The following is a 12,641-nucleotide window of genomic DNA, read 5'->3' on the forward strand; positions in this document are numbered from 1 at the left end:
TTAGAACCACTCGAGGTTCTCCTTACGGTTGTTGAGCTTGTCACCGTCAATGTGTCTGACCCTCGACTTCTTGTCTGGATTTGGAACCCATTGCATACCGACAAGCCTTCCCATGGAAACTGAACCGTAATTCCGAAGGTTAAGGTTCAAGTGTCCCAAGTTGTTGAAGACTGGGGTAAGAACCTTGCCTGTCGCCTTGTTGCGGATTTTGTATGGGTAGGGTTGGGAAATTTCGTAAGCGTCATCGACAACAAGGGTTGACCAAACTTCCTTTTCTTCGTGTTTCTCTTCTTCTTCTTCCTCTTCTTCCTCTTCTTTGATAATACCTTCGGCAATTCTGTGTTCACGAAGTACGGTGTTGCATGTTCTGTCCTTTCCGAGTACCTTCCAGATGGCGTCTATCTCTTCGAAGAAACGGTAGATGAGTCGGGCAAGGTTTTGGTTCTCTATGTTGTATTGGCGCAAGGTTTCCGCGAAATCGTTCAGGACTTTCTTATTGGAAGCTTGGTTCGTGAGGACTTCGACTTTGAGATTGGTTATCTCTTCCATAAGACTACTTTGGAGAGTCTTAATGGTGTTTGACAGATGAGCGTTCAATTGGGCAATTTGAATTTGAACTGGGCGCTTGTCTGGCAACCTTGAAAGGACATCTGCCATTGAGTTTGGCTTCGGTGCTTGTTCGGACATCGAAAAAATGAAGTGGTTTGAGAATGGCGGTTTTACTTCAAAAAGCTTGTTATGACAGTTATGTCATACAACAAGTTTAAAATAATATCTTGTTCTTCTTCTGAACGTTTGTTGTCTCTTCCGATAAAAGTTTGGAACATGAGAACCAAAAAACGTTTTTTGAGGAACCGAAAGAGTTCAGGCAAACGTTCATATTCCGGATATGTTGGGAGCAGTTCGAAACATCTGAGCTGACTTTCGGACAAAATTGGGACAATGTCAACAAATTCATCTTTGGTCGGACTGCTTGAAGGTAAGTCCCTTACATGTAAGTAGCTCTGGTAAAGTCTTCTCATTTCTGCTAACTTTTGGAGTATAGCTTCGTAGTTTAGAAGTTTTAATTTTAATTGTCTTATTCCACTCTTGACATCTAAACGGTAACTATCCATGAGGTCAAGAGTAGCTTTGGTAGCTTTAAGTGGAGCTATCTGTTCCTTGACCTCTGCAATTTTGGTTGCAATTGTGATTTGAGCTCCTTTAAGTTCGCCGTCTATGTCGTTCTCAACGTCTTCAACGATGGCTTGAAACTCTTCATCGGTCCATTCAGATTGGTGTGGGACGAATTTAACTTGCTTCATTCAAAAAATGAAAAAAAATGTTTTTACTCTAAACGTTAAGGTTTACTGAACTGGTTGGATGTCGCCTTCACAGGTTATGTAGAACGGCTGACCCGAGAAGTGAAGGAGACCCCTGAGAATTTGGTTCATTCTTGGGAAAGGGTTCTCTCTGTTTGGAAGTTGTATCCAAGGACGCTTTGCAAAGAACTTGAGAAGAGCTTCTTTCTTTGCTTGCTTTATGTCGTCGTAGGCTGTCCCGTCTGGTATTTGAATTGGAATTCCAGTCGAAGTCTCGAGATTCAAGGCAGCCCTTCCCGTTATCCAACCGTTAACAAGCTTGCCTTTTACATTCTGCCTGAGGAAGTCTTTAACAAGCTCGTTAATTTCAATTAGGTAAATTGCCTCGTCGGTAGGTTCGACCTCGACCATTGCTACTGTCAGAAAAAGTACTGCTACTGTCAGAAAAAGTACTGCTACTGTCAGTAAAAGTACTGCTACTGTCAGTAAAAGTACTGCTACTGTCAGTAAAAGTACTGCTACTGTCAGTAAAAAGGAAAATTTGAGAGGGTTTTCGACGATAAAGTACTGCTACTGTCAGTAAAAGTACTGCTACTGTCAGTAAAAGTACTGCTACTGTCAGTAAAAGTACTGCTACTGTCAGTAGCAGTACTGCTAGTAGCAGAGATTTTTATCGTTGTGGTCCGACGGTTAAGCCACAAACGAATGTCCGACGTCCCACCAACCGAGTCCATTCCCAAACCAGAGGAACCTAAAGAACCACAACAGTCTCCTCAGCAACCTCAGTTCCAGCAAGTCCCTCCACCAAATTACTACCAATTTCCATCTCAAGGTTACTACCAATTTCCACCTCAAGGTTACTACCCACCACAAGGCTTCCCGAACTACCCTCCTCAGCCTATGCCTTACTTCCCCAACCCTTGGATGTTCCAGCAAGCTCCACCCCAGCAATTCCAATCTCAATCCCAATCGAAGAGAGCCCAAGAGTTCGAAGAAGGTCTGAACCGTTTACGCAAAGATTATGCCACAGCCCCGATGGAAGACGACAGGCTTTCAGTCTCTTCCCTAAGGTCGACCAATTCGACTCGTACCACAGATTCGGTTCGTGACCGTGACGACTACCTCAAGCAGTCTGAGAGACTCTTCATCCTACAATCATTTACAGTTGGAGCTCTCAAGAACATGCACAATTACGAAGGTCAGACACCAGCTGGAGACCGCAAAACAGACGTACTCGCAAGAGCCGTCCAGCTCGTCAAAACAAAGACTGAGATAGTCGACTTCATTCTTGCAGCTTGCCCATACAAGTAAAAAAAATAAACAATTACGAGTTAAACTTTTTATTCTTTCTTTTCTGAGTTGTTTAGAGCTGGTTTCTCTTGTAGGAACCTTTCGTACTTCCATGGTCATGTAATTGCGAATTTTGTACGCAATTCCAGGTTCGTTGTTTTTGAACCTTACGTATGTAACGCTTCCATCCTCCTCAGGGAAGTAAGCTGCTAACATCTGACCAAGTTTTCTCGGTGACTCGGAGCTCATTAAAAATGTCACTTTTTAAACGTTAAGTTTTAGTCTTATTTTACCCTTTGTTTGTCAAGGTAGTATTGGAGCGCAATTTCTCCAAATTCTCTGTGTCGGAGTTCTTCAGCATTTTCCAAGGTGTACCTGGAGAACTCAAAGAAGTTGTCAAGAACATACTGCCATGCTGCTCTTCTGAGTTCGTCGGTATTTTGGAAGTGTTGCACCTTCGAGTCTTCTGACATGAAAAAAATGACACTTTTTCATTATATAACTGTTATTTTTGACGAAGTGCAAATCTTCACTTCGTGTCATAATGTAAAAATAACGCTAATTTTTTATAAAATTTGACGAAGTGCAAATCTTCACTTCGTGTCATAATGTAAAAATAACGCTAATTTTTTATAAAATTTGACGAAGTGCAAATCTTCACTTCGTGTCATAATGTAAAAATAACGCTATTTTTTTATAAAATTTGACGAAGTGCAAATCTTCACTTCGTGTCATAATGTAAAAATAACGTTTACCATGTAAAACGGTTGTGAAAAAAAGAGGTGAGAAAACAGGTGAGAAAACAGGTGAGATCTCACCTCTTCACCTAAACATTATTTTTGCTGAAAAATGACCAAATTTCATGAATTTCCTCATATGCTTGCTTCCCTCGGAAAACCGAGAGAAGAGATTCCGTACGAAAACAGTGAAGAACAGCGAGTAAGTAAAAAACCGCAGTCGCCAAAACTCTCTGAAAATCGTGAAAAATAACAGAGTATTTTGACAACTTCAAACAAGTAGGGTAGATGACACTTTTTCTATTAAACCGTTTTGACATTTCTCATGAGTGAGTATAGTTCTGCCGAACCATTGGAAGAGAAGAAGTACCCTTGCTGGCAAAAGACAAAAATAGTTGCCTTAGTTGTCATTGCAATTGTACTCGTAATTGAATTCATTGTACTTCTCTTCACGTACCTAAAACTCAAGGACGGCATATGCTTTAAGAAGCTACCATCTTACTAAGACTAAACACTTAGATTTTTCAAGCTTGACTTTTTACAATTTGAACTTTGTTTGCGTAGATATGAATTCTGAAAGAAGTATGAGGGTCTTGTATGACTTTATACTTCTCCCATAGTTCATATCTGTCAAACTTACCTGCCATGGACTCTTTCATAAGTTCCATGAAATCGTCTTCGGACAATCCGGGGAAAAGTAATGTCAGTAAGTATTCTTTTAACATCCTTACTTAAACTCTTTGCTGTCTGTACACAAATGACAACTGAGATGTTAAAGTGTCTGAGCTTCTTAAGAATTCGACACATATCTTGTTCTCTATTCTTTAACAAAGGATGAGAGGCGAAATCATCTAAGATAAGAAGACACCTATGAGGGTGTCTTCCAATCGTAAGATTGCAATTTCTTCGAAATGTATTCTATCTCTTTCTGTTTGTTTCTGAAGTGGTTTCTTCTCTAATATTCTCTGCATTTCCTCATTTGGGTCTTTAAACTTAGAATTTATATACTCATTTATAGCATTATACTTCAAAACTCTTCTTTGGTACTTCTTTATCCAATCTAACAACTCAGATCCTTTTATACATACTAACTTAGACTTCTTTATAATATCTTTGAACGAATTGACGGTTTGGTCAAATTGACCAGAAGTACTACAAATGACAACTAACTCATAGAATGGGTTCTTCTCATCTAGTTCTTGTTGTTGTGCAGCCATTTTAAGATAAGTGAAAGTCTTACCCGACCCAGGTGGTGCAATTAGACCTGTTATACCATTCTGAGCAAATAAGAACTTGTCATGTATAGGTTTTATCTGAGCATTTTCTAACTTCCTCTTGTTCTTGTTTAAAACATTCTCAAATTTTTGTCAATGTCAGCAAACTTTTTTTCTAACATATTTTTAGAAAAATTAAAATTTTTATCTTTTAGAAAATGTCTAGCGATTTCGCTATCTATATTCGAGACAACTTTTCGACAGCAAAACATCTGTCGACCATAAAATCTTACATAGTGTAAACAAGAAAGGTGAATTTGTTCTAAAGTTCTGTTTCTGGGAATATGACAAGAACCATAAAACATTAAGCAGAGCAGTCTTAAAATTTGTCAATGACAGACTTGTTGACAGAGATGACGCCTCTTGGAGAGATGAAGTCCAACAAAACTTCTTAGAATGCAAAGAAGACACATGCGCTGTTCTTGAAGATGAAATAGAAAACAGAATAGAATGAGCTATTAAAGGACAAAGAACTTTTACATAAATATAGTTGCGCCAAATTTGACATAACTCCACCAGAAAAGAAGAAGAAAGAAGAAAGAAAGAAAAGAAAGTAGAAGAAGAGAAGAAAGAACCTGAACCAGTTCCAGAGAAAAAGAAATTTGACATGTAAAAATAAAATTTTATTTTTAGAACATTTCTGGGTCAATGTCAATGTTCTCTTCCTCTTTAGGAGCAAACACTGGCTTAGACTCTAAAATCTTTTTACCCAATTTACCTTGAACTTCTACAACTTTAGACTCATAATATTCATAGTCGTCTGCTTTCTTTGGTTCATAAGGTATAACAAGTTTGTATGCTTTGCCTTCTTTAAGGTTTGAGAACCTTCTGTCAAAACTTTCTTTGACTGTTAACAAACCTTCTATGTCTAAGTCTTCAAATTTCGCACCATTTTTAGTCACAATAGCAAACTTAACTGGTTCGATGTTCCAAACTTTGCTGAATGAAGACTTTTCAAAATGGTAGAAGTAAACATTCAAATATGTGAATGGGTCTAGTTCTTCTTTAAGTCCTGACATGTACTTGTTTACTGAGATGAATTTTGCCATCTTTTCTATCGGAAAAAAATATTTTTTTTAAAATTTACTCAAAAAATTTTTCTTTGTATATACACCATTCTGAACATCTAAAAGACTTTTGACATTTGCCAAGAATGTTCGTTTAGACGCTGTCATATAACCATATTCTTGACAATATTGTTTATACGAATCGTACAATGACCTTTCATCTAAACACTCAAAGTCAGTTTCATCTATGAACAGTTCATATACACTCTTGTTTGCTTCTAACAATGTTTGTCTCTCTTCGGTATGTGGAATTTGTCTTGGATTGAACTTAGAAATATCTAATGTCATAAAATATGAGAACAAGTGGTTGTAAAAGTCAGATGTCAAAGTTTCTGCTAAGTCGTCAAAATATTCTGTATCTTGCATATGAGAATCTGACGTTCTGACAACTACATATCTTCTGTCAGAACTTTCTAACTTCATCGGAACAGCATTGTTTGAAACCATAATGAAGTTTGCAACATTTTCACAAACTCTTTGGTCTTTATACTTTCTTTCAACAACTCCAACTTTGTCTGTTATAAGACTCTTCAAAGCATCTGAGTTCAAAACTTTTGTTGTATCTATACTTTGAAGTTCGTTACATACTATAAGTTTCATATTCTCTATTGAGGAGTTAAACTTGCCACAGATGTTTTCTAAGTTTGTCATATTCGGTTCGAATAACCTTCTAACAGTTTGCACAAAATATCTGTAAAGAATGTGTTCTTACCAGTTCCTTGTTTTCCAATTATAATGAGAGCAGTTTCATTTTTAGCACTTGGATGTTGTAAGATGTTTGCAAACCAACATAAGATATACTCATAGACTCTTTCGTTTCCATTGCATATAATTTCTTTGACATGGTCTAACCAAGCTTCTATAATATTTTCTTTCCATTCTACTTGTTCATATTTATATCCAGTGAAGATAGAATAGAAGTTTGGAGAAGGTGTATAGAACTTTATACCTCGAACTGAAAAATCTTCTAACTTTGACAATAAGATATCCCAAGCATCTAACATCTTCATGCCAACTTGTACGACTTTTATTTTCTTAAGTTTCTGTCTACATTCTTGTTCTGAAACTATTGTTGCTCTTGGTTTGTTAAAGACAACATCCCATTCTTTCATAACATAACATTCTGGGGCAGAGTCGACATAAATGACTAAACGTTTCAAATTCTCGACTGCTTTGTTATAGTCTCGAAATGGACACATATTTCTGAATGCTTGGAAGTCATAAAAATCTGAAACATCTATTCTGTACATTTTTATAAAAATAAAAAAAATATTTTTTTTTATTCTTGACTTTGTTGTTGCATTTGTTGCATTTGTTGTTCTTGAGCTATTTGTTGTTGAAGTTGTTCTTGTAATACAATACTTTCACCAGTTGCATCTTCCAATTCGAAACTTTCTGCCGTCATTGACAAATACATAGGACATAAAAGTTTTACAGGAACAAAGTTTGCGTCAACTAATGTCAACGTTATACTTGCCAAAGTGTTTGAGTTCACTAAGGTTGAAAATTCTGCATTCGAATGAACAATAGGCAAACCAGCAGAGAAAGTATTGTTTATACGCATAAGTATCTTTTGGTCATAATAGTTTCTGTCGACATTCGAATAACACTTTGAACCTAAGTTTGAAACAATATATAAGATTGGTGTGCTTAATGTCAATGGAATAGACATTCCTTGTATGACACCTTTTCCTGTTATAGGAAACTGTTGGTAGTAAAAACCAGAAATAAGTTTTGTATTATAGCTCATATCGTTTATAGTAAACTCAGTCGGACATCCAAACATAATGAAACCTGCTCTAGTTGCAGCACATGTTACACCCGTACTTAAAGTATTAAATAAGTCAACAAAACCTGTTGGTGGTATATCTGAGTAAGTATCTTCAAAGGAGTATTTTTTACCATTCACAACAATAAAGTCTTCTGGTGTCAAAAGAGCAAAACAGGCTTTAGTCGTCATTGTGTTTAAGGTTAGTTTACAATATCGTCCTTGAGGACTTTGTAAGTTTGTTGTTATAGAATTATATGACTCAGGGTTTTTAGTCGTAATAGTATAAACCATTATGTCTTCTGCCATTTACTTAGCAAATAAATTTTAATGAAATGTTGTGGTCGTCAAATATTTTTATGACGTCTGGGAAACTATATTTAAGTTCAACGTTTCACCTCCTTTCATAACGTATATCTTGTCAATGACATTATATGAAACACCACAGCAACTAATGTCGGGTTCTATTTCTTTGATGTTTATATCGTCTGCCTCTGTCAAAAGTTTCAATAGTTCTTTCAAACTTCATGAGGTGCAATGACATATGAGTTCACTTTTACAGGGTTGTGTTCGACCAAGTTTAACATTATACCTAAAGCTTGACAAATCTTCTCCTGAGTTTGAAGTTTGTCTTTCAGTTGTTGGTAGTCGTTTCGAATATCTGCAACAGAACTTAAGTCTCTGTTAACTTCAGGATATGTTGGTTGTTCTTTTACAGGAACAATTGTTATACCATCTTCGTCTTCGTATGGTTTCCCCACTTCAACATCTCTGTCTTTGACATTGACAATAACACTTTGACTGTTTGTTTGAGTTGGTGAATTTAACTTCACATCTGCCACCGCCATTAAACCTTTTGAAACACTACGCTTCTATTTTTCGGAAATGACATTTTACTTAGAATAAAAAGATGGACGTATTCGATATCTCTTCGAATTGAAGCAGAACAAAGTTTACACACACAAACAATACAAATACATTGACAGAATAGTTCTTTACAAACAATGGAAAATGTTATAGAATAGCAGTCTTTGCTGAACCAAAATATTTTCATAAAGCAAAGAAAGTTGGTATAACTGAAATGGTGAAAGTTCTTGAAGCAGACAAAAATATAACAACAAAACTTACAGATATTTCTAAAGGTAAGTTTATCTTACAATATTATGTCAAAACTGGCGTACTGTCAATATTTGACGGAGAGAAGTCAGTTCAAGAACAACTTACTGACCTGCTGCCAAAATCTGCTCGATGGAAGCTGTCGTTATGCCAATCTGAGGAGCCCCAGCAGGTTTCATCGAACGAATCTTCAAAAGAGCATCTTCCGTGAAAAGTGCTATTGGTTTTGTAAACTTCTTTGCTTCAATTCATCTGGACCGTCTCTGTCACCAGTATATTGTATTTGTACAGTACCAACAGTTGAAATACCACCCATAAAGTCTTCTGAGTCAGCAAATGGAATGCCAAGCCAAAAGTTTGAACGGTCTCCATTTGTATATTGAGTTTTTTGACCTCCTGTATGAGTCCATACTTTCACATATGGCATAATAGAACTTTGCATTTCAGGGTTAATGGTTGTTGTGAAGTTGTTGTTAAAGTTCATAGCATCTAATGTCAAGTTGTATGACCTCATATCCTCAACTGTAGAATATTCTTCTCTTGGATAATATTTGCCATCTATGTTTATATGATATTTAATACCAGGGTTGTAGAAACAAGAATAGTCATTTATAGTTCGTCTGAACAGTACAAACATAGTATCTGCATGTTTCATTGCAGTTGTTAAAGCAATATCTGTTCTTGCACCTCGGTCAGACTTTGGTTTCCAACTTCACCTGCAAAGTCTTTGACAGATATTTGGTGTATAGGGAACATAAGTGGAACTGCAATATATTTGGCAGCTAAAGCATTTGAAATATCTGGGTCCAACATATAGACTGCAAGTCTGCTTTCTATTCTCTTGCATTCAAACTTTTCGCATGTGAACTTAACTGGGTCCCAAGCAGTTCCAGCAGCATTGAAATAATAGTTTACTTCAGTGTTGAGGTTTGAGAAACCAAAGTCTAAGTCAACTTTGTCTTTGCAAAATTCGGCGAATGACGTTTTATTTGTTCCCTTTACGTCTGTAAGAGTGAATGGGTCTTGTGTTGGTGCAATGACTAAGTTATTTTTGCTTGGAGTAAGTTCGATAGAAATTTTTCCTGCCCAGTTTGGCAAGTATCTTAAAAACCTGAAGATGAGGAAAGATGACAAAGGAACTCTAAGTTTCAGTTTTACTTTAGTGGCAGCAGTTCCATCTGAACCAGAAAGGTTAACATAAACTCCTGGAACGTTAGGGTCAAGTCTTCTTATTTTCTCAATAGTTGCATACTGGTCTGTTTGTTCTCTAGCTTGTGGTTGTACTGAGTTTCTCAAAGCGAACCATTCATAGTTTGCCCATGTTACTGTTTGAACTAAGTCAGAGTTAGAATATATCTTATATCCCATGAAAACTTCTGGAGCATATTGGTATCCGACATAGAAAATTCCATTGCAACCTTTCTTGTCAGACAACTTGGCAGAAGGTTTTATTTCAATGTCTTGTTCCACGTATAAGAATGAGTTGTCAATAGAAATAATATGAAACCTGTCGCAAGCAATATCTACTGTTGTTGAAGAACCTTCTCCAAACTCACCTACGTTTCCATAAGAAACAGCAGTTGTATATTCGTAAGTTCCAGGAACTATTTCTGACCTTCTAATGGCATTGTCGCATTCGTTATACCATTCGGAAACATTTCCGTTCATGGCATCCAAAACTGTTGGCGTTATATTCTGAGCGGCGTACATTTCATATGGGTAAAAATATAGAATAGTTGGATTTATGTGTCATAATAGAACCCACTCGTACCAAGCTTTACTTTCTTCCTGACTGAGTTTTTAACTCTTCTTTTTCCTTCATTGCCACTACTTTCACTAGATGAAGTTACTTCTTCACTACTTTCACTTTGTTCTACTCTTCTTCTTTGGTGTCGCTTTTGGTAACTTGCCCTCTGCTTCAAGTTGTTGCATCTTTGCCTCATGTTCACCTAGTATGTTGTAAATTTCCCATGTCCTTTTTGCCTTTGGGCTCTGGTCGCCCATCTCAGGTAACCAATATCCTAGAAAGATTTTGTCATAGTTTGTATTTGAGTCTTCGCGTATTGTTTGCATGACTCTTTCCTGAGTTTCCGGTTCAAGCTCTTCAAATATAGCTTGTCCATATGGAATATGCTCGTTTCCAAATATATGTTTTTGTAGCCATTCTGGTTTTCTTTCCATGTTACCAATAATATCTTTTGTGAATGGGAAAGCTTTTACCCAATGTTTCAGTCTTGCGTCATTTATTTCTGTAGTTGGTTTTATTTTGTCAAGGAACATGTTTTTCAATACTAACATTTCATTTGGTACTGTCCATTTGAGTTTTCTTAAATATTCATCCCTTCTCAGTTCATTGTCTGCAAAGTAAGTTTTTATGACATTTTGTAAACTTTCGTTTGCAAGGTCATGTACAATAGGTTCTCTTCCTTCTATCTCCCTAACTTTCTTTCTAAACTCTTCACCAAATATACCATCTCTATGGTTCTGTGTAGTTCTTTGAGATAAATGTTCTAGAACGTCAGGTGTTATATTTCCATCAGCCATGTTCATTTCATACTGGTCCAAAATATCTGCATGTTTCATATCTTTCAATGGCATTAAAGCCGCGCTGAAAATACCAGCTATATCTGGTTCACCATTCACTTCCATTGCGTCTACAACTTCTTGGAATTGTGGTTGTAAGTTTATGAACCACCTATCCGGATTAGCTTTATGACCCCATCTCATTGTAGTTCCATAGTCTGCAGAAACAAAAGTAGGTTTGTTTCCATATTGGTTAGGTTCTGAATGAACTTTAAACAATGTTTCATTTCTATATGTTTTGTTGAAATTTAACCTTTTATTTTCACCGAGTTCAGCCAAAGATTGAACGTTATATGGTCGTAAGTAAAAAGGATTGTTGTATTTGCGTACATTTTCTTTCAGTACTTCCATTCTATGCTGAATATTTTCATCTGATGTTGGAGTCTTTTGTATGTCGGCGAACATTTTTCGATATTCTTCTACTATGTCAGCCGAATTTTTCTTAGACTCTTGGAAAGATTCCATATTCTCCGCATACTCTTGTTGAGGGTCAAGATTTTTCGGCTGTTCCAAATCTTCATCTAGTTCTGTGAAGTTAGTTTCCAAAGGAGGGACTTGTTCGTTTCCTTCTGGCTCTTCTAGCTGTTGTTGCTGAACTATTTCTTCCATGTCTGGTTGTATCTGAACTTCTTCCTGTGGAGTTTCTTGTACCTCATCTGCTGGCATTTCATATATTCCGAGACCGTTTTTAACAAGTTCCCTATTTAAGCCATCCGCATTCATAACCCTTTCTTCTTTCGTTCCGTCTCTATTTTTTACGCGTTTCATGAAGATAGTTGAATTATCATTTATCTCTGACACCAAATATCTCGGAGTAAATTCATCCATGTCATTTGGATGATATGCTATTAAATCATATCCCTTAGCGAGCTTGTATTTTCCAGGTTTGAAATTATATCCCATTTGGTGCTGAACCATAAAGCTAAATAGGTTCGGGTCAGTATTTCCTTCCTTGAACTTTCTAATAGCTTCTTTATATCTGTCACTAAAGTCAAGAGTATCTGGGTAACCATAATTTTCCTTAAGCATTTTTAAGAATTCTTGGTTTCCTTGTTCTCTACTTCTTTTATGTCCTTGCTCTGTTTGTGGTTGTGGTGCTGGATTTTGAACTGTTGGTTGTGGTGCTGGATTTTGAACTGTTGGTTGTGGTGCAGTGTTTTGAACTGTTGGTTGTGGTGCTGGATTTTGAACTGTTGGTTGTTGTGTTGGTTGTTGTGTTGGTTGTTGTGTTGGTTTTGGTGCATGCCTGTGTCTGTGTCCATGTGACGATGTAAATGTTTTAGGTAGTCCTGGTGCAGGTGCTTCTCTTGGAGGGTTTTGGTGGTATATATAAGTTCCACCAGCTGGCACATATGTTCCATCTGCAGCATAATGTCCTACCTGACTTTTCGTTCTTAAGAAAGCATTTACTAGGTCTGTTTTGGTGTGTTGTAACTCTTTTTCTTGACTTTCCACAACAGTTGCTCTAACGGCGTCATAGGCACTTTGAACTGCCTGTCTCGTTG

General features: G+C 36.8%; 4 protein-coding genes and 5 pseudogenes across 9 annotated transcripts, besides 1 other annotated feature; 2 read left to right on the forward strand and 7 right to left on the reverse strand.

The window, feature by feature from the left end:
* On the reverse strand, positions 1-1,304 carry TVAGG3_1043650 (annotated as a pseudogene). Its single transcript has one exon. A coding segment is annotated over exon 1 (1,304 nt).
* Positions 1-11,337: part of a mobile genetic element that runs on past the window's edge.
* TVAGG3_1043660 (uncharacterized protein) lies at positions 2,007-2,612 on the forward strand (the record flags this gene model as incomplete). Its single annotated transcript, XM_051255613.1, has 1 exon — positions 2,007-2,612. The coding sequence occupies one exon, from the start codon at positions 2,007-2,009 to the stop codon at positions 2,610-2,612; it is 606 nt and encodes a 201-aa protein (XP_051081187.1).
* Positions 3,853-4,724, reverse strand: TVAGG3_1043670 (annotated as a pseudogene). Its single transcript has one exon. A coding segment is annotated over exon 1 (872 nt).
* On the forward strand, positions 4,872-5,215 carry TVAGG3_1043680 (annotated as a pseudogene). Its single transcript has one exon. A coding segment is annotated over exon 1 (344 nt).
* TVAGG3_1043690 (protein of unknown function, DUF4108 family) lies at positions 5,232-5,651 on the reverse strand (the record flags this gene model as incomplete). Its single annotated transcript, XM_051255614.1, has 1 exon — positions 5,232-5,651. One exon carries the CDS (start codon positions 5,649-5,651, stop codon positions 5,232-5,234), a length of 420 nt encoding a protein of 139 aa, XP_051081188.1.
* Positions 5,876-6,919, reverse strand: TVAGG3_1043700 (annotated as a pseudogene). The gene has a single exon. A coding segment is annotated over exon 1 (1,044 nt).
* Positions 6,949-7,746, reverse strand: TVAGG3_1043710 (uncharacterized protein; the record flags this gene model as incomplete). The annotated part of the gene is made up of 1 exon (XM_051255615.1): positions 6,949-7,746. The coding sequence occupies one exon, from the start codon at positions 7,744-7,746 to the stop codon at positions 6,949-6,951; it is 798 nt and encodes a 265-aa protein (XP_051081189.1).
* TVAGG3_1043720 lies at positions 7,751-8,285 on the reverse strand (annotated as a pseudogene). Its single transcript has one exon. A coding segment is annotated over exon 1 (535 nt).
* TVAGG3_1043730 (uncharacterized protein) lies at positions 9,833-10,263 on the reverse strand (the record flags this gene model as incomplete). The annotated part of the gene is made up of 1 exon (XM_051255616.1): positions 9,833-10,263. A coding segment is annotated over one exon (431 nt), but the record flags the coding sequence as incomplete, so codon positions are not given.
* Positions 11,338-12,641: the final 1,304 nt, after the last annotated feature.

This window comes from Trichomonas vaginalis, chromosome I (assembly GCF_026262505.1).
Source record: "Trichomonas vaginalis G3 chromosome I, whole genome shotgun sequence".
Taxonomy (NCBI): domain Eukaryota; phylum Parabasalia; order Trichomonadida; family Trichomonadidae; genus Trichomonas; species Trichomonas vaginalis.